Source organism: Alligator mississippiensis, chromosome 1 (assembly GCF_030867095.1).
Source record: "Alligator mississippiensis isolate rAllMis1 chromosome 1, rAllMis1, whole genome shotgun sequence".
NCBI lineage: Eukaryota > Metazoa > Chordata > Crocodylia > Alligatoridae > Alligator > Alligator mississippiensis.
The window spans coordinates 292,400,510-292,425,394 of NC_081824.1; the positions used below are offsets into that span (position 1 = coordinate 292,400,510).

General features: G+C 43.1%; 1 protein-coding gene across 2 annotated transcripts in view; it reads left to right on the plus strand.

The window, feature by feature from the left end:
• The window catches only part of ITSN1 (intersectin 1), a 186,540-nt gene that overhangs the window by 46,644 nt on the left and 115,011 nt on the right, over nt 1-24,885 (plus strand). For both annotated transcript variants that reach the window (XM_006259443.4, XM_014599130.3), the window contains exons 2-4: nt 1,668-1,727; nt 14,224-14,316; nt 16,453-16,516. In XM_006259443.4, the coding sequence (XP_006259505.1) occupies nt 1,700-1,727; nt 14,224-14,316; nt 16,453-16,516 (185 nt within the window). In that variant the 5' untranslated portion in view covers nt 1,668-1,699. The remainder of the gene's footprint in view (nt 1-1,667; nt 1,728-14,223; nt 14,317-16,452; nt 16,517-24,885) is intronic.

Here is a 24,885-nt window from a genome sequence, read left to right on the forward strand (position 1 = left end):
GAATTTTTTATGACACTCTCATGCTGCAACATGTCTATGTAAGTAGTTACTGGAAGACATTGGACTGGAATCTGTGTTATCATTTGCTGTTAGTTTTAGAAAGTAAAACTAGAATAATAAGCGGGGATAGATTAAGTGATCATCGAACAGTTGCAATGGTTAAAGTGCTAATTCCTGAAGGTTTGAAAGCCTTTGAGAAAATGACCGTTGCTAACAGAATGGTTAAATGGTAAAACCTGTGTTGGATTATGACCTCATCAAATTTCTTTATGTTAGCTGCTATGACTTCAGGTTTCTTGGCTAATGACTAGAATCCATTCTATCTCATGTACAAAACTTTGCCTGCAGTTTGAAAGGAGAATTCAGAATAATGCAGTATTTCTGGAATGAGACAAATATGGTAGTAAAATGATTTATCTGAGAAAGTGATCTGTCACATCTTGTCAGTTTCTTTTCTTGCTCCCCAAATTACAATTAAGTAGGAAGTCTGGTTTTCATTACACTGATTACTGTAATAGTAGCAAAGTGTTTTCTCTGCAGTGTTGGTAGTGGTATGCCATGTATACAGTAGATTTAGGCATGTGCAATCAGAATATCATGGAGATTTAGAAGAATACTGGGGAAATCAGACAAAAGAAAACTCATGTGGCTTAATGCAGTTCTCTCAGCCCTTTTTGTTTGTTTTCTTAAATGATTTTGATAAATTTCTGCTGCAACTTAAGTAGCCTAAACTATTCTCCTTTCAATTCTGTTTTCTTTTGCTTTTCTTCTGTTGCCTGGAATACATGAGTGGAATCTAGTAGGACAGGAGGCTGTTCTTTCATTGTTTTGTGGCTCTGACACTGGCCATTGTCCTGTGGCTCAGACAGTTCATGTCACTTCTTGTGTGGAATAAGAAAAATTACCCTTTAAAAAATTCCAAAAAACCTGGGGCGTAGTTTTAATTTGAAAACAGAAATTGTATTTAACACATTTAATGTATGTATGGTTATCCCACTCTAATGCATTTTGCCTGTAATATTCCCTTTAGAATTGTGGTGCCAGCAATTTAGCCTGTGCTATTGTTGAGTACATTTTTAACAGAATAACAAGCATTATTTGCACTTTAGTCGCCACTTTTCCTTATGCTTTTTATACAACCGTGAAAGGATACTAGATGAGCAAGACAGTGAAGTTTATGGGTTCTTTGGTAAACAAAAGTTAAAAATAAAAATGGGATTCTTTCATCAACTGTGGTCTTGGAGGATCATCCCATGCACTTGAATAGGAGCAGAGCAGTCATGCTCAGTGGAAGGAATGTAGTTTGAGGAACATGGTGTTTGCTTTTCCTAAAATCTTGTCTGTTGTATGGCTGATTTAACTCCATTTCTTACTACATCACTGTTCTATTATAAATGAAGGTAATTTGCTCTTGTGGATATGTTTGGTACACAAGTGAAAGCAAATGTCAGAAATGTGTAGGATAATAATAAATAATTATACATTAATTTCTCCCTTAGTAGTCATTTTCCTTAATGTTTTACAATTATACAATCTCCCATCTTAGTTTCCCTTATTTTTTACATAGTAACTGAGCATGTAACTCTAGAGGTAATAGTTGCTTAAAATGGAAGTTATATTATGTCATGAAAATCTGTTTATCTTACTCTGCTCTCTTTCTGTTCCAGGCCTCCATTAGCAAGCTAAAAGTGACTGAACCATGGCTCAGTTTCCAACACCTTTTGGGGGTAAGTTGTTTATGCAGAGGATGTGTAATTTTTTTCTGTTTTTTGGATTAACTCAGAAAAATTATGTTCCTTTCAAAATATGTTTTATACCAAAATGTTTATAAAACATACTAATCTAGCAGGAGTATCCAGCTGTACTCCTAGTACTATGTAGCTCCTGTAGAATCAGTAAAGAAGACACATAAAACTGAGAAGAAATGCATTCACTCAGAACCTAGTTAACTGAAGAACTTCTACAGTTTTCCTTTGTAGCAAGGTCCCCATAGATCCATTTACAATTGATCTTTTAGCCTAATTGCAGCTTCAGGGCAAAACCAGGCCTGTCAGTCACTTACAGAAAGACAGTTACTGCATCCCCTGAAGTTCCCTCCAGTTTATTGCTCCTCAGTGGGTACATCTACATGTGCAAATAATCTTGAATAAATCACTTGAAAGTAAACTCTCTCGGGCACATGTCTACACATGCAGGGACCTGGGAGCAGATTTGCTGCTACTAGCAGCAGACTGCTTCTGCTCCCTATGGCCCTGCAATGGGTCCCTGCAGCAGCTCCCCAGGGACCTTCTCCAAGGTGCTAGCCCAGGGACCAGGAGACAGCTGTCTTCTGGCGGGGGCTGGGACATTGCTCCCTGTCCCTGGGAGCTGCCTGCTGCTGGGGCATGCTCCGCCACTGAAGCCCAGCAGAGACAATGTCCCCCTGCCCTAGCAGCAGGAAGCTCCCATCCCCCACTCTGAAAATGTGGGGTCAGGCTGGGAGATCCTTATCTCCCAGTACCAGCTCCTCAGTCATGGGGTCAGCGCTGGGAGATCCTTATCTCCCAGCTGAAGTCCTGTGGTTGACTGTGGAGCTGGCACTGCGGGAGATTCTTATCTCCCAGCCCAAGCCCTGCAACTGCAGGACTCAGTCTGGGAGATAAGGATCTCCCATGCCAGCCCTGCAGCTGTACCCATGTACCCCCTTCCTGTGTCTCGCATACTCCCAGGGGTATGCATACTGTGGAGTTGGTGCTGGGAGATAAGGATATCCCAGCCCGGGCCCCGCGACTGCAGGACTTGAGTTGGGAGATCCTTTACTCCCAGTCCTGGCCCCATGATCGTGGTGCAGGGGCTTTGGAGCTCCCTGCTGCTGGGCCAGGGGGACATTGTCCAGACCCAGGCTCCAGTGGTAGAGCCTGCCCTGGAAGCAGACAGTTCCAAGGGGCAGGAAGTAATCTCCTGCCCCTCTGCTGCCTGGTTGGCTGGGAGCACGTTTGCTCCTGGTCAGACATCTACATGTACACTACATGCAGTAAGTAATCTCAAGTAAATTCTCTACTTGCATTTGCAGGTAACAAATTTACTTGTGGTTAGAGCCACTTACAGCGCAGTAAGCATCTTCATATGTAGCATTACTCCGTAGTAGAGCATCTCATGTAGACGTACCCAGTGACTGCTAAGTCAGGCATTTTCTAAGGGTATTCCAAAGCCAGTTTAATTTTTATTTTTGGCTTCTCCTTCAGCATATGCTTTGGAATAAAGAGAGGGAGACATTAGCTCAGGCCATGTCCACATGTGCAATAACGCAGTTTAGTTAATGCACTTAAGTCTAGTACCTCCATTGTGTGGCACTAGGAAAATGCACATTGGCCTGTCATAATGCGCAATAACTAAAGAGCATGGACATTTATAGACATGCATTGTCTGCTCTGATGCGCCGGATCTCTGCTCCACAGGCGAGCTGATGTGCCTAGTATTGCATTGCACGCATTTATATAAATGGTAAAATGCATGTCAGCACTGATAAAAATGGTGGCGGTGCGCTTTTGAACTAAAACACCTTTGATGTGTTTTAGTTCAAAAGTGCACTCCCACCATTTTCTCAGCGATTTTGGCAGGGTGGCTCCCAAGAAATCCCACGTGATGTGCCCCTGGGTAAAAGGCGAGGAGGAGGTGCCTTAAAACCTCCGCCGCTTGTAGGAATTACCTGCAGGTGCCAGAAGACAGGCCAAGAAGAAACCCCGAATCCGGCAACACCTGAGGAGAAGGGAAGATCTGCCTCGGTGAGTCAGGATCTTAAGGGGGGAGGTGTGTCGCAGGGCACCTTAGTGCCTGCTCCTAGAGAGGAGAAACTGCCAGGGAGAGAGCCCTGGCAGAGCCAGTGGAGCACAGCTGCAGGTTGCTGGAGCAACTAAGGGGAGCCAGCTGGCCAGAAGGGGGCAGGGCCTGGCCTTTATAAAGCCCAGGGCCAAAGCCAGGCTAGCAGTTCTCTGCCAGCAGCCTGGGAGGCAGGAGCTCTGGGAGTGAGGATGTGGAAAGGAGTCTAGCAGCAAGTACCATGGTCATATGGAGCAATGTTGTTATGGCCATAGGGCTTCGGGTTTGAGTTATAGCCAGACGGCTTGAGCTTGCATTTGTGTTACAGCCTAGGGGCTTGTGAGTTTGTTTGACTTTGTTATTACACCCGGAGGCTTGGGTGAGGCTGTAGGGGTTGGAGGAGGCCTCAATCATAGGGACCCCAGAGAGTGTGGGGTGCCCTAGCGCCAAGAGGGCGCATTAATTTCACAGCGCCAGTGAAGGCGCAGCTTGCACGCCAGTGCGGGAGCAACTGGCGGCAAGGAGCGTGGCCAGTGGGTCGCGGGCGCAACCAGTAGGTTGCAGACAGGGGACATAGACCCCGGATCGCATGCGGGGTACATAGACCCCAGCCCAGAGCAAGGGGCAATTTCATTGAGAAGCCCAGGGTGGGAACGGCGAGCCCCAAAGAGGGGGAGCGCCATGTTGTATTATTGAGAAGCCCCGTGGGGGCACGGTGAGCCCCGAGGAAGGGGAGCGCCAGATCAGGGAGCCCAGGACGGGCGCAGCAGATGCTAGCAAGGGCATCACTGGTGGGGGAGCATTGACCCCAGCCCCAGGGAGGGGCGATTTACTGAGGAGCCCTAGAGGGGCCATATCGAGGAGCCCGAGATGGGCATAGCGAGCCCGGCCGCAGGCTAGTGCGGCAACACCCCTCAGACCGAGGCAGGGCGCTGCGGTTGCCCCGAGAAGACAGGGAGTAGCAGCGCGGTGAGCGGGGGTCAGAGAGGGTACCCGTGCGGTTGGCCGGAAGGGCCGGGGCCTGCTAGGGAGTCCCTGAGCGGGACCGCACCATCAGGAGAGTCCCAGTGAGAGGCTGGGTGTAAGAGAGAGAGCCCAGAGTGGGCTACACTTTAGAGGAGGCCCAGGAAGCGGGCGTACAGACCTAATAACGTCTATTACATCTGTGAGGCTTGGGGCGTGGTATTAGGGGCTGGTAGGAGCCACGCACAGCCCATAAGGCTGAGGTGCTTGAATAGCACCCATCGTACGGGGCGACCCACGAGGGGTCCAGGAGCTTACGTGCCCGAGGAAAACACAAGGCAGCCTCCCTATTACATATTCCAGCAAGACGTGGTGGGCGAGAATGGAGGGTGCCCTCGGGCCGAAGTAGTGCGGTGAGAGGGCCTCAAAGAGATCACGGCCCTTCGCGAGGACCCCGCCGTGACAGCGATGACGTGCATTTCGCCATTTATACAAATGTATGTGCCGCAGCACTGGGTGCTTTTAAAAGCGCCTGGTGCTGTAGCGCAAACATGTATACAAATGCCCCATGTTTTTTTATGACACAATGCACATTAAAATAGGCTAATGCACATTAAAGTGCACATGTAGACTGCACCTTCAGAGTTAAATGCTTATCTTTTCTCTCTTCCGCCTTCCAAGACCTCCTTCCCTCCTCTTAATAAGACCAGAAGGTTCTTCATAGTATACCAGTTTTAGCTTGGTAGCAGTACAAAATAACTAGGTGTTTGCTCATCAAGAACTCAGTATTTTCAGTGGAGGAAGACACCCCTGATAGCATGGCTGCCTGACTATTCAGGCCCTACATGTGCAACAGAACCTACTAACACAAAATTCCATCAACACCCATCTGCAGAGAAGAGACTGCTAACACGGTGTTCTGGAGTGAGTCTTTACCACTCACTTTCATATTTACCCTTTTCTACAACTCCTTTAGCAAGTCTCTCTGAGCTTTTCAGGAGGTTTCACTTTTGTGTCACACTGACAAAAGTATGTAGTACATGCATTCCTGGGAAACGGCGCATAACTTGAATTTGCATAAAGGGAACCCACTTTACAATGTAACAAATAGGGATACATTCCAAGACCTTGACTGTACTGACCCTCAGACCCATTTTTACCACTTTTACAAGACAATTCGATACTCACCAGCAGCAGACAGTTAGAGATAAGCTAGCGGGATGCTTAGAAGCCATAATGGGGGTGGCAACTACAGAAATGCATGTTGCAGACAGTGAGCAAGGAACACAGTTCCACACAGGAGACTATATTTTGGCGTGTGTCACTCCCACAATGCACCTCACAAAGCAGCTGGCTGCGGGCTTCCACCACATCGATTACATAAAAGTGAATTTGCCTTGGATATAACGAATTTTTGGTATAAAAACGGTCATCACATAAGAGCGAATTCATACACAACCTGCATAAAGCGAGGGGAAGCCTATATATTTGGTCCTGAATAGCCAGTTATTTTGATGCTTGTTGGACTCACTTTTGGTCTCGATTTTAATTTTCTAGATGCATGCTGAGCTCTAGTGTCCAATTTAAATTAAACCATTGTTCCTTGTACTTTCACTGTCAAAATCCAGTCCCTCTCATTGATTTTGCTTGGTTTTGCCATATCTGTGAAATTATCCTAGTGTGCTGTCAACTGTAATCATTCAGGATTTTTCTGTTTGGGATCTGCAACACCTGACAAAATGGTTTCTCTTGTGGTAGTTAAAACAGAGCTTTCTAAATGCAGCACAGTGTTTGAGGCTATGTTGCCTTCCACACTTGGTACATGCCTGCTTATTTGCTTTCTTTCCCTTTAATGCTCTCCATGTTAATTGAATATTGTACCCTGTGAGGTGCTTCTTACTAGTGGAAAGTTGCACCCTCTGAGGTGGCTTTTTCTGGTCACATGCTTTCATGCCTTCTACATGGATGACCCCCTTTTGGTGCATTTAGCTCTGCAGTCTGAGCCTTCAGTTTTTGCTGCCCTGCACATTTAGACAGTCTTTTCAAGGGGCAAGTCTTCCTAATGCAATAGTCTTTGTTGTATTGCAGTGTCAGGATTGCCAAAAATAATCTTATCACTAATCAGAGATTCTGTCAAGTTCCCGAAAACACAGTTCTTAGGTTTTTTTTTTACTTCAGTAACATAATGATCTATACTTTGTTTGCACATCAAACTGTGCCTTTCAAGGGTCTTATTCTTTTTTGGCATGGGGTATTCCTCAAATAAGGACAGTATTAAATTTCATTTAATATTTGACCTTTTGCAAATGTAAAGGTGTTATAAACAGCCATAGCTTCCTCTCCTGCAATGTGTAAGAAAACAAATTATTTGACTTTGTCACTTGTTGCTTCTGCCCCTCTGGCTGCTAGGTACCACTTCAACCTTTGTCTGAACACTTTCCAGTTCCCTGCTATATTTCCCAATACTAGAAGGGCAGATAGAGGTTGGAGCACTTCCACGACCAGCTATCCTTTTCCTTAGATTATAATTGTGCAGAAGGATCACTTAGAGGCCCTTGTCATTCCACATGACTGAGTTACTCCACTTGCTCTCAGTTTCCAACTTCTTTTTCAGTTTGGATTTCAAATTCTTTATCATTAACTACATTTGACAACATCACTGGGTGATCACCGGGTTCAGGAAATACAGGCATAGGAGGAATAAGAAGAACTACCAACAAACTTTAATCATGGAGCCTTAAGCAACCTCCACAGACCCCATGTCTCTTTCTCTCTCTCACATACTGACTAGCTAGCTAGGTGCTAACTCAAAACCGTCTCCCAATTCCAACACAGAAAGTGCCTTCACATACTACTACTATAAGAAGTGTGCCTACCAGAAGTGGGTGGACAGATTTACAGCATACTTCTGTTCTCAAGCCAAAAATTGCTTGAATTTAGTGTTTTTTTCTGGGATGTGAGGGCTGAGGACATTTGTTTCTATTTTATACAGCCATATGAGTTGTTAGTACTTCTGATCCTACAATGGGACAAATCAGTTTCTAGATGTCTTAATGATACAAGGGGGAGAGAGTATGGAAAACTGAGACTATTTAGAATCATTAGAAAAATAATTTTTCTACCCCAACTCCAGGAGTCTGTCCTCTGTTGCCTACATTTTTCCCAACCAGTCATGTCTGAAATTAGGTTGCTGTTTGGCATGGGGCAGTCTCTTAAGAGCAAAAAGGATGACTATAAAGCTCTGGTCAAATAAGGTGACACTGTGGAGGGGATACCCTTTGGAGTTGTGCAAGAATCAAAGGAACTGCTTTATTCTTTTCCTAGTCTCTCAGCCCATGAAAAGTCCACAGCATGAACAAATGGTGCAGTGTGTATTTCCGCCTTCACATATTATACCCCACTCCATACTGTATTTTCATCATCAAAGAATGAGGGACAAGCAAAACAGGGCCCTATTGGAAATGCCCAGTTAAGTTCCTAATGGAAACTTGTCTTCAAAGCATTCCCATTTTACCATCCTCAGACAGTTCTTATATTTTTGCAGATGGATGGCAGCTTTTTCTTTTCCCAGCTTCAATGATTACCATTTGATTTTACATGTGTTCACTGAGTCTCTCTTCATTTATCATAGTAGCAATAATAATTACTTTACAGAAAAAAACATCATATAACTTCTTCCTAGGCAGCCTTTTGTGATCAGGATTCTCTACAGAAAGAAAGTAGTAATAGATATCCTAGAGCATCTTGGATTTGGAACAGACACAGACTCACAGTGCCAGGAAAGGAAATTGTAGGCCTACTCTGTGGATGAGTACTATCAGGTGCAAGAAGAATATTACCAAAGGACTAAGACTGTCATAAAAAAAATATGTGGTGTCACAGAGAATCTCATTCTTACAGGAGCTTGATGAAAAACTGACCTTCATGTTTCTGTGATCAAATTTACATCCTCATCTGTGTAGAAACTTTAGGTATTCCCTATGTATCTTCTGCTTCTACTTCAAGGGGAATATATATCTTCTGCCTGCTATTGGAAGAATCTAGCTTCACTTGTATTTTCTTCTCCCCTACCTATAAATAGAGAAAATAATGGTAACTTTTCTAGGGCACCTCCTCATTTCAGTTCAGGGAATACTTATCAGAAAGAGTATTGTATTTGCCCTCTGTAACACAATTTTTTGGATTGCTTCCCTGACCTCAGATAACAGATCCATTCTGGCTACAAGAGTTAATGTGTCTGATTGCATTTTCATAACTCAGAAGCGTGTGATTTATTGTATTCCACATTGGGTGGGGAAGTTTCAAAGATTCCTATAGCTCTGTGCATCCCTTCCTCCACAAGGATAAACACCAGGATTGGCATGGGGAAAGACTGATGAGCAGGATGGCTGCTCCACCTGGAAATACTTGCTCATAGGTCAGTTTGGGATGGTAACTGCCCTCTTTGAATTTAAAAAAAACAGTAATTCATGATATTCTGCATTCTGTTTATCTAGCTCAAGTGCCTTTCAGTATCTCTCTGTCAAGGCCCAGGATCTGAGGTGGTAAATGATGTCTCTTAAGTGCTGGACAAATTTCCTGATATGTCTTCCCACTTTTTCCACTGATGCCCTGGATAGCAAAAGATAGAAACAAGGCAGTAGCAGTGATACTATTCATGCCTTTCTGACTAACCTACCACTGAATCTTCAGACGTTTCTGTCTCTTAGAAGAGACCTACTATTGCAAGGCCAGTTTTCCATTTGGGGGAATGAGTATTTAGGCCTCCAGTCTTCTCAGGGTGACTGTTTTGGTTGTGTGTCTAAGCAATAAAGCTAAGTCTGTAGTTGCATGTTCAGGAAAGGGATATACTGGATAAATCCCAACAGTAAATGCTACCTTATAATGTTAGCTTTATTCTAACCCTACAAGGTCATACAGCATGACCTTTGAACATCATTCTGTTCCTTGTAGGATGCTGAGCCTTTGCAGGAGATATCATTATTTTGCCTACCTATTAAAATAGGCCTCCCTTTTGGCTACTAGCTCCAGTCAAGTGAGTGTTTTTGTTTTTTAAGTTAGAAGCTTTCTCTAACAAGACTCCAGTATTGCACTTTTAATTTGGACAAGAGATTCCCACAAACTTCATTGCTTTCATTTCCTAAGAAAATTAAAAAAAGACTCTTTAGTTAAGTCTCAAAGCCTAGTTCTTAGCAGCACTGGCAGTGTACTGCTTATCTAAATTAAGTCAATACCATGTCCTTTCTTCTAGCAGAGGACTTCATCCCACCTTGGTGCTCAGGAGAAGCTAGGCAAGAGAATTCTATGTGGTGCACTTTTGTTTTAGATGTTGTGTTTAAAGGATAGTGCTGCGTCTCTCCCAGGGAACATGTAGCTCTGAAAATGTCATTATAACTTCTCTGTGGATCTTAGTTCAAAGAGTTAGAATTTATATGTGCTTGCCTAAATATGCCTTTTCTTAAAATAATAAGCTCCACCAACCCTACCTACCCTAGGGATGAATAGATCGTTCACAATAGAAATGGAAATTTTCACCAAAGGATTTGGGTTTGTTTATTGTTGTGAGCTGGAATTTACCATGTTCTGTAGTAGGGGGAATTGTCTTTTTCCCCAAGAAGATATCTAGCACAATATATAATTTGTGAATTATCTTAGTTATGGAAGCTATCTCAACTGTAAGGAACTTCAAGAGGCAAGGCATTCCTGTGCTGTTCAGTTACTGGGTCTCGTTCTGTTGCAAGCTTTGAGCAAGCTGAAGTACCCATTGGGTATGTCTACACATGGATTAGATCCGGGAGCAGTTTATTTGCAAGTAAATGCTCCCTGGCAGGCATCTGTATGTGCAGAGAAACAGGAGCAAATTTGCTGTTAGTGGCAGCAAACTGCTCCCACTTCCTGGGGCCCTGCAATGGGACCCTACTGTCACCAGTGGGAGCTCTAGGCTCCCCCTGGGTGCTAGCCTAGGGGCTGGCAGGGAACATTGGGCCAGGAGACAGCTGTTTCCTTGCTGGGGCTGGGACATTGCACTCTGCCTCTGGGGGGCTGCCTGCTGCCAGGGGCCAGAGACAAGGTCCCCCTACTCTGGCAGCAAGAGCTCCTAGCCCTAGCTCACCAATCAGGGTCAGGGGACTTGGAAAGAGCTGCAGGGGAGGGCAGGTCCCAGGCCCCAGGCCCTGCCCTGATATGCTGGTAGGGAAGCTAGCTCACTGCTAGCTGTCCCACCAGTGGATCGGGGCAAGGGGCCAGGACCTACCCCACCCCTGCAGCTCTTTCCAAGCTTCGTGACTTGATCACCTGATCGGGGCATGGGGCTGGGACCTGCCCCTGACTGGGACAGTTCCCAGCCTCCACTCAGTGACCACAGGGAAGAAGCTGGGGAGCTTGTTCCCTGCTCAGCTCCATGAGCACAGAACTGGGTGGGGAGCAGGCTCCCCAGCCCTCCCAGCAGGAGGTGCCCAATGGCATTTCTGCGACTGTGGAGCTTGGCCTGGGAGATCCGTATCTCCCAACCTGAGCTCTGCTGTCACAGAGCTGGTGCTGGGAGATAAGGATCTCCCAGCCTCCCACTGCCTGATCAAGATGGTGCAACAGGGGCTGGGAAGTAAAGATCTCCCAGCCCCCACTTGAACATCATGATCTCAGAGCAGGGGTCTTGGAGTTCCCTGCTGCTAGGGCAGGGGGATATAGTCCCCTCCTGGGCTCTGGTGGCAGAGCCTGCCCCAGCAGCAGGCAGCTCCCAGAGCAGGGACCAATCTCCTGCCCCCTGGTGGTCGGCTGACTGGGTCAGTTTTGATCCCAGTCAGGTGTCTACATGAACACTGTTACACAGTTAGTTATTGCAAGTAAATTTGCTACTTGCATTTTCAGGTAGCAAATATATTCATGATTAACGAGGTTTAGTGCATAGTAAGCATGTGTACATGTAGACACGTGCTTACTGCACAGTAAACTACACTACTGCTCAGTAAAGCATCTTGTATAGACACACTCGTTCTAAACTAGTCTGTGAGCCTTATTACTTGAAATTCTGTCTTCCAGGTTATTGTTTTTTTGTTTCTGCTTTCTCTCAGTTCTAAGTATTGACAAGGTTTTTTCTGCAACTGTGAAGAAGAAAGAACTGCCTATAACAATGTATAGTCATGAGTGTTTGTGGCACATTTGAGGTAGCAGTGAGAACAACAGTGCTCACTTCTGTCAACTCCTAAACATTCTTTGTCTTTTCTTATTTTATTTTAGTTTTATATTTTTTTATTTTACTCAGTTCTTGCTAATTTTTTTCCTCTGTATTTTGACAATACTTTTTTTTTCTGTAGTTTGGGCAGTGGTGTAACAAGGGGGAGCATGTTTTAGGGGCAAACCACCCCAGGGGGTGACTTGGTTGGGGGAGAGTGAGCATGAAAAAAGACAACTGCTGCTGACAGCTGCATGGTCATGATTTTGAACTGGAAGTCACTGCTTCTGCTTTTCCCCGGGCACCTGGCTGCATCCCTACACTACCGAGCTGGGAAGATGTTAGTTGTCTCATCTCAACATAAAACTTGTTGAAGCTCAATTTCTGCAAGTTTCTTCTATCTTTGGCATTGTCACTGACTGAGAGACCTTGTTCTGAAACTATTAGACAGGGGTCTATCGAATCCCACTGACTCCATGGCTCTGCTGGCCTATGGGGATAATGTCCAGAAATCTTGTTGGTTAACATGTCTGCAGTACAGCCCAGTATTACAAGTGCTCAGCATGTTTTATGTTGGAATTATATTCACAAAGCAGTTGCGGGGGTGTGTTTGATTAGCTTTAAAACACAGGTCTATCCTGTGTAACTAATTTGCTTGACAGTATGCAAACTGAATTATGAGAACGTTGTGTTGAAACAATGCCTAGACAGTGTACAGCAGTACTTCTCAAAGTGGTGGTCTGCAGACTGGTGCCGGTCCACGAGTCACCGGTCGCTGGTCCGCAGCGAGTTGCCAGGAAAGAAAGAAATATATTTTCAGAAGCATAACATTGATATGTCATAGCGCCACAGTTCGTACGTTCCATCACTCCAGGTGACGTCACGTCATGCGACTTGAGGAAAGAGAAAGAAACAGCTGGTTGCGCATTTGTGTAGCGCTGTTACACGCAGTTGCTGCCACCAGCTGAACCGGGCACCGGTCCCTGGAAAAAAAATTGCTGATCTGCCATATCAGATAGTTTGGGAAGCACTGGTGTACAGAGCTCCTTTGAGAATTAGGTGTCATAACTCAGACTTTTCTTTACTTGGAGTCTGTAGTCATTACATACTGGAATAATTTTGTCTCTTCTGTTCTAAAAACGTAAGGCTAGAGCTGTTCAGCACTTTCATTTGTGATGAATGATATTGAACTGAACTGAACTGAACTGACACTAGGCTTCAGTAATTTTAAAATAATTTATAACAGACTTTCTAGAAAAGCTGTAAACTGTTTTCTTGTCACAAACTGCAAGTGGTATGGGAAGCATCTCCCAGATAAATTTAGGAGATATGCAAACAGAGGAGAAGACCTAGATAATTCATTACTATAGCTCTATCTCAGTCTTCTAATGTTCTTTCAGGAGAACTGGGTGTTATTAGCATAAATGTTTTCCATTTCTTGAGCTCATGGGCAGCAAACATTACAAACTGCTGCATCAGAGCTGATCTGTGTTATACATACATATGCCTTTAGGAATTCTAAAGGTATAATGTTGTAATATCTATCTAGAAATTGTTGAGACCAGCCTCAAATACAGCATTGTCTCAAACTACCTTGACTTTTCTCTCAAGGGAAAGATGCTGTTTTTGCTATAAGTGCAAGGAAAATTAACTGGAGGTACAAAAAAGAAACAGTAGAAGGAGTGAATCAAGCATTCTGCCTGAAGAAGGCATTGCTACCATTGTGGTTTTGTAGAAGAGCAGTTTAATGTAAAACTAAATGATGAACTACAAACTTTCAAATCTCACCAAATACCCTAGCAAGTTATGAAGATTCTCTTTTGCTCAGGATTTTTAGGATATGTTTTTCTTCAGACCTTGTGGTTTTTATTTTGCCTGTTTAAACAAATGCTTTTCATACCCTTTTGGGTATCCCTGAACTTCCTTGTTAAATAAGCAAAGTTTATATCTGTATTTATGATGGTATAAACCAGTGGTGCTCAAACTTCCAGCCCTGCAGGATGGGTGGCATGGGACTGCTCCGAGGGCCAGATCCATGGGTGGAGTGGGTCCACGGGCCTGATCCACCATGGTGTCAGCGTGCCAGCTGCAGCGTGGTTCAGCAACAGCATCCAGCCCACAAGGCAACTCATGGGTCCAGAATAGTGGCAGTGTTAATTCCTGTGGCTCTGGAACCTGTGGTAATTAACACTGCCACTGCCTTTTTACCACCACATTTTTATACAGAAGTGTTGCAGAGGAACAAATAGTGCTGCTTTTATATAATATTTTTTTCACCCTTTCCACGCTAGGCAACCTGGATATCTGGGCCATAACTGTGGAAGAGAGAGCTAAGCATGATCAGCAGTTCCATGGTCTGAAACCAACATCTGGATTTATCACTGGTAATCAGTTTTCACATACATGTAATTAAAAAAACCTGAAACTCATAGTGAATATGTATACCTATGTGTATCGGAGATATACAGGCACATGGGTCTCTCTCTGTCTCTAAAAAAGCAGATTTTATGCAAACTCACGTTCATCATTCTTGTATCACTCTACCAGAACACCTTCATCTCTTTGGGAATTTTACTTTAATCTTGATATTCCTTCTCTGTCAGAAAGGATCAGGTAAATCAGAACTTGAGCGTGCAAGAGAAGAGGTGCACAGCTTTTGGCCCACAGGCCAGATGTGGCCTGCAGAGCCATAGATATTCAGCCTGCAGGACTCCCCATTAATCGGGGAAATTGATGGCAGGGGAGCAGTGGCAATAAATACAGCCACCCTTCTTGATGCTAGATTCCCAAAACCCAAGCCCTGCACAGCAGGTTGGGGCCAGGTCATGCCCCTCCTTCAGTCCCACAGCTGAATAAGGCTGGGCCATGCTCCCTTTCCCCTGTGGGGCCAGGTTGGGGTCAGCTCAAGCCCCCTTCTCCCCTTTGGGCAGGCTTGGGGCTAGGCCAAGGAAAAGACCAGGCCTGCAGCCCCCCCCCCCCCCCCCCCCCATGTGGGGCTGGGCTCCCTTTCCCCACAGGGCTGGGCCATGCCCCTCTTCCCCCCTTGCCGGGCTGGGCTATGCCCCCTCCTCCCCACACTGCCCCAAGTGCCCTAGGCTAAATTGGGACCACCAGCCAGATCCAGCCCGCAAATGGCCTGGGCACTGCCCATCCAGACCAGTGGTCAAAAAGATTGATCACCACTGTGCTAGAGTTATACCTTGATGTTGTTCATGATTTTTGATTGATCAGTGTTTCAATACCTCTGTTACAGTGGGTCATCAAAATAGACTAAATCGTTTAAATGTGAGATATACCATATTATCTAAATCTGCTTAAGAAACAGTTTACTTAAACCAGCACATACATCTGTGTCGATGTCTTTCTATCTATTTCACAAATGACTTATGCCAGTTTCACTTGTGAGAACTAAGCCAGCAAGTGTATACTTAGGGGCTTGTTTTAAAACTAGTGCAGACTGCAGGTGCAGACCAAGCTTAATACAAGTGTGATACTTATTTTTTGGTTTACTTTGATTCTTTTCAACATTGCATGCATGTCACCTTTTCTTGATGAAGCTGCAGTAAAGTTGCACAAGTGCTTTCCTGCTTTTGTTCTTTACCGGTTAGTAGCTCTCAGAATATCAGGTTAGACCCATGGTCTGAAGACCCTTATCAAGGTCCCTAAAGTCATGTATATTTGGGGGGAGGGGGGGTACAAACTGATTATTGCAGTTGCTTTTATATGCCAGATGCTACAAAATCTGGCACAGTTCTTTTGTATAACTTAATTTTCATAACTTCATGATATTTAATACCATTTCTTTTAGTCTTTCTACTCCTTTCCTTCAGAAAACTACTAAATCTCTTTTTCTTCAGTTATCTAATCTCTATGGCACTACCTTACCTTTTTTTTATCCTTATATTTACAATGCCTATAGATTGAGGGATAAGTGAACTGCCTTAATTTTTTCTTGCTTCTTCGTATCTAGTTAGTTTCAAGTGATGAGTGAAGACCAGATTTACTCAGTTTGTACAGATTGATCTGTGTTGTATTTAAAAAACCTAAGAAAAATGGAAAGTTTTGTTTGTATTGATGGGAAATAGTTTTTCCCATAGAGGAAGTATGTACTTCAATGGTTTCACAAGGCAGGGCATTCCAATAAATAAAAGAGCCATTAATGTGGAATAGGGAGCAGGAACCATGTGTTTCCTAGTGTTCTATCTCCATAGATGCTGTTTCAAAAATACTGTTAATGTCTAGTAGTTTTAAAATGGTAAAAACTGGTGCAAATTTAAATATGAAAAACGTGTGGGTATTGCCAAGAACTTGCTATTCTGCAGTATCTAAAATTCTCTATGTACATTCTGCTTGTTGATGAACTGATGAACTGAATTTAAACTGTACAGGTAATATGCTCGCTATTACAATATCTGCTTCTTTATATGGTAGGTCTGTACTGAATAGTTTGATGTGTAGTTTCATTTTAAGCTCTTTCTTCTTGGTGTCCTTTTTGTAGTGATATTCTGATTATTTTCCAGGTGATCAAGCTAGAAACTTTTTTTTTCAATCTGGATTACCTCAACCGGTGTTAGCACAGATATGGTAAGTATCTGGCTGAAAAAAATCTTGAATTATATTAAAGGGAGTTGCTAATATATGTTGCATAGTAATGCAATTAATATATTGTCAATTAACATGCCAGTCAAACTTTGCTCTCTTCCTAAGTAAACGTCCTAAAATTCACCAAGGTAGCAGCACTTCGTATTCTGATTTTGCTTTGGGATTTTTTTTTAAGTTACCAAGACTGTTGGCAGGCCTTTTCCTAGAGGTGGTCATCTTGCTGGAATGTGATATTTGTAACAAGGTGGTTTAGGCCACTGCATTTAAAAGACTACATAAGTTTCCAACTTTCAGCCAATATTAAAGTAATGATAAAAATGAAAAAAAAATTAAGATGTTAGATTTATTTTTTGGGACTGTTAAGCCAAACATGAAAGTCCTGTCATGGAAATGTAGGATCCAAAATAAATACTCTTACTGTAATTAGCTGATAAAATGTTTGGAGGGAAACAATGATTTTACTGTTCCTTTGGCAAGCTGAGTGGATAGGTAGAAATCTGCAATGCTATATAAAGCTGCTTATAATCAATTTTGAAATCTGGTAGCTATTTTCTTTGTGTAAGATTGTTAAAAATTACTATACTTCAGATTTTTGCTACTGCTTAACTCATAGAAATGCTGATTCTCATGAAAATCTTGGAGAAATTGTCATGTCTCACTGCTGAACTACATGACGAAGATGTGGTTTTCCTTTGTCCACTGCACTGGAATAGGAGAATAATTAACATGGTACCTGTGAGGGTTGAAAGTTAATGTTAATTACTAGAGAGAATGAAAATGGCGTATTTATCATGACCGTGGTCCCTTTTTTGTACTAGGAGAAGTTTTCAGAGAAAGAGTAGCTTCCTATCTTGGAGGAAAGAGAGTTCCTTTGTAGCTTAGACACAACTGCTTTGGAAATGTACATGTCCTCTTGCTCCTTAATGACAAAGACAGCTTCGAGTAGTATAGGGTTCATTTGCTTGCATGCTTGTCTATTCAGTTTAAATCCTGTCTTATAGTTGGTGTTTTAGCATTGTGTTTTAATAACTAGAGGGATTTTTTTTGTATCTGATCATCTTTTATCTTACAGAGATCAGGAAAATCAAATCTTGTCTTATTTTGCTAAAAGACTAGTTGAAAGCTTCAGATGTTCCCTTGGAACTTTTCTTACTTTTTAATTGGAAAGGAAGGAATGTTTAATTTTTCCTTTAAATGAGAGAGTCTCTCTCATAGAATGTTCCCTAGGCATTTATTTTAAATAGGTGCTAACAAAACTAAACAGTTGCAAATACTGTGACTAAAAATCTCTTCCCGTCTGAATTCAGCTTTTCAATCTCTTGAGTAGAATCATTCCACTGGTTCTGTAGTTGTCATAGAGACAAGACCTGAATTTGTACATTAAAAAAAAGCAGACATAAAACTCATTCAGGCTGCTATGTAAGTCATAATGTAGGAGGGGGGATAAGGGTGCAAAAAGAGTGAATACAAAGCTGTTTCCCTTTTCAAGTCACCTCTGAATTAAGAAAAGATGACATTTAGGTTAGAGTCCAGATTGTCTGCATTCCTTTCTCTTGGAATAAGAAAGACTGAATAGGAGGATAGGGCAAGACAGCCATTTAAAGAAAAACTTCCCTTTCCAGAACTCTAGTGATTTAATTTCTTCCATTTGAAGTGAAGTGAATGTCTGTGTTTAGAGCCGTGCATGTATTACTGCAATCCTAAAAAAAAAAATAGCAGGTGTCAGGAAAGAACTCCCAGAGTGGCTTTTCCTATAGCAAATGGGAAGCTTTCTTTATCAGCAGTTGAAACAGAATTGTTTGTAAAAAGTTAACAACTCTGTCAGGTCTTGAGCCTCTCATTTCAATGGCAAGAAGTCTCTTATATTGGCCTTCACAGGATGTCAGCTATAGTTCAGCATGGCTGGAAGTTGGTCAATATGAGTGTGTACATGTCTAAGTCGGCTTAAAATAAGGTGACTTAACTAAGTCGACTTAAGCCACACTGTAGTGTACACATGTACAGCTCCTTGACATGGTGGCAGCCATCACCACGTACTTTAAGTCTTAGAGTTGACTTAACTAATGCAACTCAAGATAATATACCTCAGAGATGTATTATCTTGCACCGCATTTAAATGGACTCTGCTCCACTTACATATGTACATTCTGACAGTTAAGTTGACTTAAAAAGTTTCATAGTTTCTAGGGTTGGAAGGAACCTGAACAGATCATCAAGTCCACCCCCCTGCCCTGGGCAGGAACGAGTGCAGGGATCATAGTACACCAGTCAGATATCTATCCAATATCCTCTTGAAGACCCCCAAGGTAAGGGAGAGCACCACCTCCCTTGGGAGCCCATTCCAGAGCGTGGCAGCCCTAACCGTAAAGTAATGCCTCCTAATATCAAGCCTGAACCTGCTATCAATCAATTTGTGGCTGTTATTCCTTGTTATCCCAGGTGGTGCCCCGGGGGAACAGAGCCTCACCTATTTTCCGCTGGTCTCCCCTGGTGAGCATATAGACAGCCACCAGATCCCAGTTAAGCTGACTTAACTGTCAGAAAGTTAGTATGTGTGTATACACCCTATATGACCAAGTCCCCGATTTGCACTCCAGTTTATGGTGGATTAAACAGCAAATAGCAGAATTCTAAAGGTCTTCTGACTCCTCCAAACATTTATGTGCATTTGAATGGTTCCATTACTATGTTTACAGCTGTAGAAAGTCTGTCAGCTCAAGGAATTAGTTTGTAGAGTCAGATATGCAGACATATTTTCACGAGGCATTACAAGAGTGATTCAATACAATTAGCTGAGTTGGTGTTTATCCCAAGTGTCCACTGCACTGTTTTAGACTTACAGGCTAAGAGTTTCCTTTTTGGGGATGAGTGCTGTTTACAACTCTTAGTTCTCCCCATTGATATATTCTTTATTGCCCTACCTGCATGGAATTTTCCCATGGGAATATTTAGTTTATTAAGACTGTTAAGAGTATGGTTTAGATTTTGTGTTGTTTTCTGTGAGAGAGCAATCTGTAGAGAGAAAAAAACAGATGAATTTTTAAGACTCCTGATTCCTGAAATAATTAAACACATGCATATCTTTACTTTTCTAACTCTTTCTTTTATCTTCATTGAAGTTACTTGCCTACATAAAGTTATGTTTCTGATTGTGCTTGTTGGATTGGGACCCAGCTCATTAACTTGTTATGTAAAGAATAACCCATGGCTTCAAGTAAAGCAGACTGTTATATCTATTTCTGTAGGTTCCTTTGTTAGTTGTGGAAACCCTTACCTGGGGAAGTACAGTTAGAAGACAAAAATGGCAGAGGATTTTGGTCTTGCTGACTTATACCCTAAATAGTCTTCAAATCTTTTTGTAAAGAGAGCAACGTGTTTTAGAATTGCTAAACACTTTCTCATAAGAGGGAAAGGGGGAGAGAGAATGTGGCTTGTTTTTATCTACTACAGTATTTCCAATTTGATTTAAGGTGCAAAATTACACTTTGCCATTTTGAGTAATGCAGGATCTGTTTTCACTAAAATAAAGTGCCAAAAAATACTAGCTAGCTGAAATAATGTTTTAAATATCTTTTTTCCCCAAAAGATCTTTTGAAAATATGCTGTAGTTGCAGTAATTTGTTTTTAAAGACGAGACTATATAAAGGCTATTTGATGTAATAGCAGTAATTCAATTCTTAACAAAGGCTTTTTAGAATTCACACCCATCTTGTAAACAGTATCTTTATAGATTTACTGTGACTTTACTGCTCAGCATTCCTTTAAGAGAGAAAATGCCCTCTGAAGGCTGGGACTTTAATAGAACTGCCCTGGTCTTTTGCAATAATACCTTTACTAACCTACTCTTTAGTGGTAGGACAGAGAACAAAACCTTTAATCTATTAAGAATAAGCTAAATAGGCTTTGACTGGAGACTATAATAGCTGAAAGGGGTAATAACTATTTTAAGTAGGCTATTATCTGGTTTTCTTCTCATTCCCTCACAGGTAGTTCAAAGTTACTTTCTTCACTTTAATCTGAGCTAAGGGTGCACTGATAAAGACTTTTTGGGCCAATACCAATGGCTGATTATTAACGAGCCATACCAGCCAATACCAATACAATTGCCGATATGCAAGCCCGGCAGCTTGAAGAGCAGCATCCAACTGGTAAACCTGTTGGGGGGAAAGGGGTGGGGAGGAAAGGGGCAAGTGGGGGGTGCAAGATTGAGGCCCCCGCGGTGAGGGAGGGAGTGGGGCTGGGGCAAGGGCAGGCACTGCCAGGCCAGGGTGGGGTGAGGGCTGGAGCTGCAAGTGGCTTATCTGGTGGGGGGGGAGGAGGGGCGTGGCTCCCACCACTGTGTGCACCCTGTGGGAGGCATGGGGGGCACATGCCTCCCAGATCTGTGCATAGGGCAAGGGCGGGCTGGGGCTGGAGGCAGTGCCGGGCTCTTCCTAGTGGGGGTGGGCTGGGGCTGCGCTCAGAGCAGGTGACGAGGGTGTTGGTGGGGAGGGGGTTTCAGGGGGCTATTGCAAATTATGGGGTAGCTGTAGCTCCCCTCCAACACCACCACGACCCACCCCAGATGCAGCCCTGGCCCAGCACCCCTGCCTAGAAGAGCCCAGTGCTCCTCTGGCCCCAGCCTGCCCTCGTCCCACATGCAGATCTGGGAGGCATGTATCTCCCATGCCTCCCCCAGGGGTGCGTGCAATGGCAGGAGTCCCCCCCGCCCCCAGCACCACCATGGACAAGCCACTCACAGCTCTATCCCACACCCCGCCCTGGCCTGACAGCCCCTGCCCCTGCTCCAGCCCCACTCCCTTCCTCACTGTGGGGGCCTTGATCTGCCCCTGCCCCTTCCCCACAATAGACGTACTGGCTGGATACTGCTCTCCAAGCAGGTGGGCTGGCTGCATACGTGTTGTGGCTGCGTGCATGCATGCAACATTTATCAGCAACATTATCAGCCACATCAGTCAAAAAAAAGCTGATTGTTGATAATATCAATTTTCCTTTTATTTGTGCTGATATGATATGGCCCAATGTATTGATGCACCTCTACTAAAAACAATTGATGTAACCTGTTTTATATATTTTGGGGCTTAGGGAGTGTTAAAATAATTTTGTGACAGGATAAGGAGACAAGACGGAGTCCTAAGGCGAGCCCCACAGGAAAGGTCTTAAGGGAAGGTGAGCATTCACCCATCACCACCCTCTAGGACCTTGCTTCTGGGAAAATGAAACCAATTTGGAGCTGTCCCCTGAATACCCACCAGATCATGTAAATGTTTTATTAGTATCTCATGGTCAACTGTATCAAAGGCTACCAAAAGGTCAAGCAGGATCAGCAGAGCATATTTTTCCTCCCTTGTAACTTCTGTTTTAATCTCAATATTCTTAATTTATGGAGTAATGAGGATAATATTAAGGTAGGTTTAATGCTTAACGTAGAAAATAGTTCAGTCTGTCACTTTCAGTTTAATCTCTTGTTGATCAGTCTTGATTTTTTTAACCTCAGTTGAGTTTCCGTGCCATATTATACTTGTAATAATCAGAGTAATTAAGCCATGGTTTTGGGGCATCTCCAGGCTTGCTGCAAAAAACAAAAACAAAAAAACCCCTTACTGACAAAGAGAAGTGCACAGGAAATCTTGCAGTCTTGGAGCACAGGGTGAGGTGGGACTGCCTCTACGGGGGTGGGGGTTATTCAAATAATAGAATGAGGAGGGAGGGAGGTGGCGTGATTCCCAAAGAGAGAGGAGGTGGGGATGGAATCTGGGCAGGGTTATGCAAATGACTGAATGGGAGCCACCCCACTTCTCCCCTGTAAATGATGGAGTGAGAGGAGTGGAAGGGTGGGATTATAGGCAGGGTTATGCAAATGAAGGATCAGGGCTATAGAAGAGAGACAGGGTTACATAAAATGACAGGGAATGGGTTTGGGGGACAGGACGGAGCTGCCTCTGCCCCCCACCTCCATTCCATTTGCTGTCATTTCGCATAACCCCACCTCACATTCATAGCCCAATCCTTAATTTTTATAACCCCTCCCCCTGCATTTCTGGAATCATAAGTGATTATCTGTTCACTTGTTTATCAATTCAATCTATACAGCTTAAACTAACCTGCAAAGATTGAACTGATTCAGCCTTGGGCTTTTTGCCTGCCAGTACTTAGTCTCTGAGAGGATGTTGGAGAACACTTTTAAGAGTCTAAGTAAGATGCATATGAGGTGAAACATCACTGGTGTAGAGACCCTCTTCCTAAATGTTTGGAGTTATTTAAGAAGATTTTTAAAACCATTCCTCTTTTTGGGGAAGGGCATTGAATGGGTGATCACCCAACAGCTCCAGGCACATCCCAATGTCATCAGTTTCTTGGACCCTTGGCAGCCCAGCTTTTTTCTTGGTTATAGCACAGAGACTGCACTTGTAGTCTTGGTTGATGATCTTCATGGGGAAATTGTGCTCTGCATCATGAGGTTCTGATAAAACACTTACATGACCTGGTGCGTATTCATGGGATCACTCTAAATTGGTTCCAGTCTTTTTAAGTTTTCTCTCGCTATAAGCCACCCTGAGCCTTTTTTGGAAAGAGCTACAAAGAAATGTAATGCATAGATCAATCAGTAAATAGATAATACATTTCCAAGCTCATTCAGGTTAAAAACAATGATGTTGAACAATGATGATGAACACAGACATATTTTATGGATATCATCAGCAATCTTGCAGGCAAGGATGGTTGTCTTCCATGTCTCATCTGTGGGTCTGAAGATAGCTGATGAGGTCCATCTAGGATTGACAGACTCTATTGCAGCTCAGGCACATGTTTCTGTATGAGGTGGATGGCTATAGGTTCTTGATTCAATCTGCAACATACCATATCTGCTGCTCCTGCTTTTCTATCTCCTGTTGTTGTCGTAAGGTTTCAAAGTACTGAGATCCTTGCACCAGGATCTTCCTCCACTTGGGGTACTCCTGGGCAATATTCTCCCTTGAGTTGACGTCGATATTGCATTTTTTTCAATTTGGCCTTGAGGATGTCCTTGAAGCACTTTCTCTGTCTTCCTCTTGAGCATATGCCTTGACTGAGCTGAGAGAATAAAACTAACTGTGGGCATCTGGAGTTGGACACTGGGTGACATGGCTGGCCCAGTGAAATTGATGCTGTATGATCATTGCCTTGATGCTCATGGTGTTTGCTTGTGAGAAGATGCTAACATTGGTGCATTTCTCCTCCTGCTGGCTATGTAAAATAGTCCATAGGCAGCATTGATGGTACTTCTTCAGTGGCTTGAGATGTCTCCTGTATGTTGTCCACATCTCAGCTCTGTACAGTAAGGTGAGGATCACAACTGCTTGATAAACCATGAGCTTGTTTCGGATCTGATGTTGCCATCTTTGAACACCCGTTTCCTCCGATGTCTGAAGGCTGCACGTGCACATTTGCGGTGATGTTGGATTTCTTCATTGATGTCAGCCTTCTGTAAGAGATGGCTTCCGAGGTACGGGAAATTCTCAACATTCTCCAGAGTCTTACTGTGAATCTGAATTACTGGAGCTGGGAACTGCTCATTAAGAGCTTGTTGATAGAGGACCTTAGTCTTCTGAATGTTAAGTGTCAGTTCTTGTATGCCTCAGTAAAGACGTCAGTGATTGCCTGAAAGTCTGCTTCTGAGTGAGCACACACTATAACATCATCAGCATACTGGAGCTTGATGATTGGTAAACAGTATATCAATAAATAAATAGATAATACATAAATAGATAATATAGTTCCTAGCAATTATTCAAATTAAAAGTAATCCATGATGATAAACACAGACATGTTTTATAGATATAATAATTCTGTAATCAACTTACTCTTCTACACTGGCTTCTGGCCAGGTCTTAACTAAAATGAATTAATGTACATTAAGTTCTTCCTAATTTTGTTATATATAAACTAGTGAAATTAGGTGGTGGTTACTGTCAGTTGCCCAAATTTAAAGTGACATTTATACAAAAGCAACATTGCAGTCATATAGCGTGGGGCTAGAGTCTTTAAAAAAATAGAAATAGGCAGTTGTTCTAAATAAATCCTTTAAGATATAAAAAGCTAATGTTCTACATCTGTCAGCTTATTGCAATTGTATGTAAACCCTGTAGCCTTCACCTTGAACTTAGTGTCTCTCACTGAAATTTGTCTTTAGCCAGATAAATGGCAAAACTGTTGACTTGTAATACTTGAGTTGAGCAGCAGACACTAACTGGAAATGAAAAATTTTACTAAGTAAGCAGAAAGGGAGTAGCCTTATTCAGTTGTAGTAATAAGATGCATGCCTGTCAAATTTCTGTTTATTATTAATTGCGCAGTGTTTTCTTACAGTA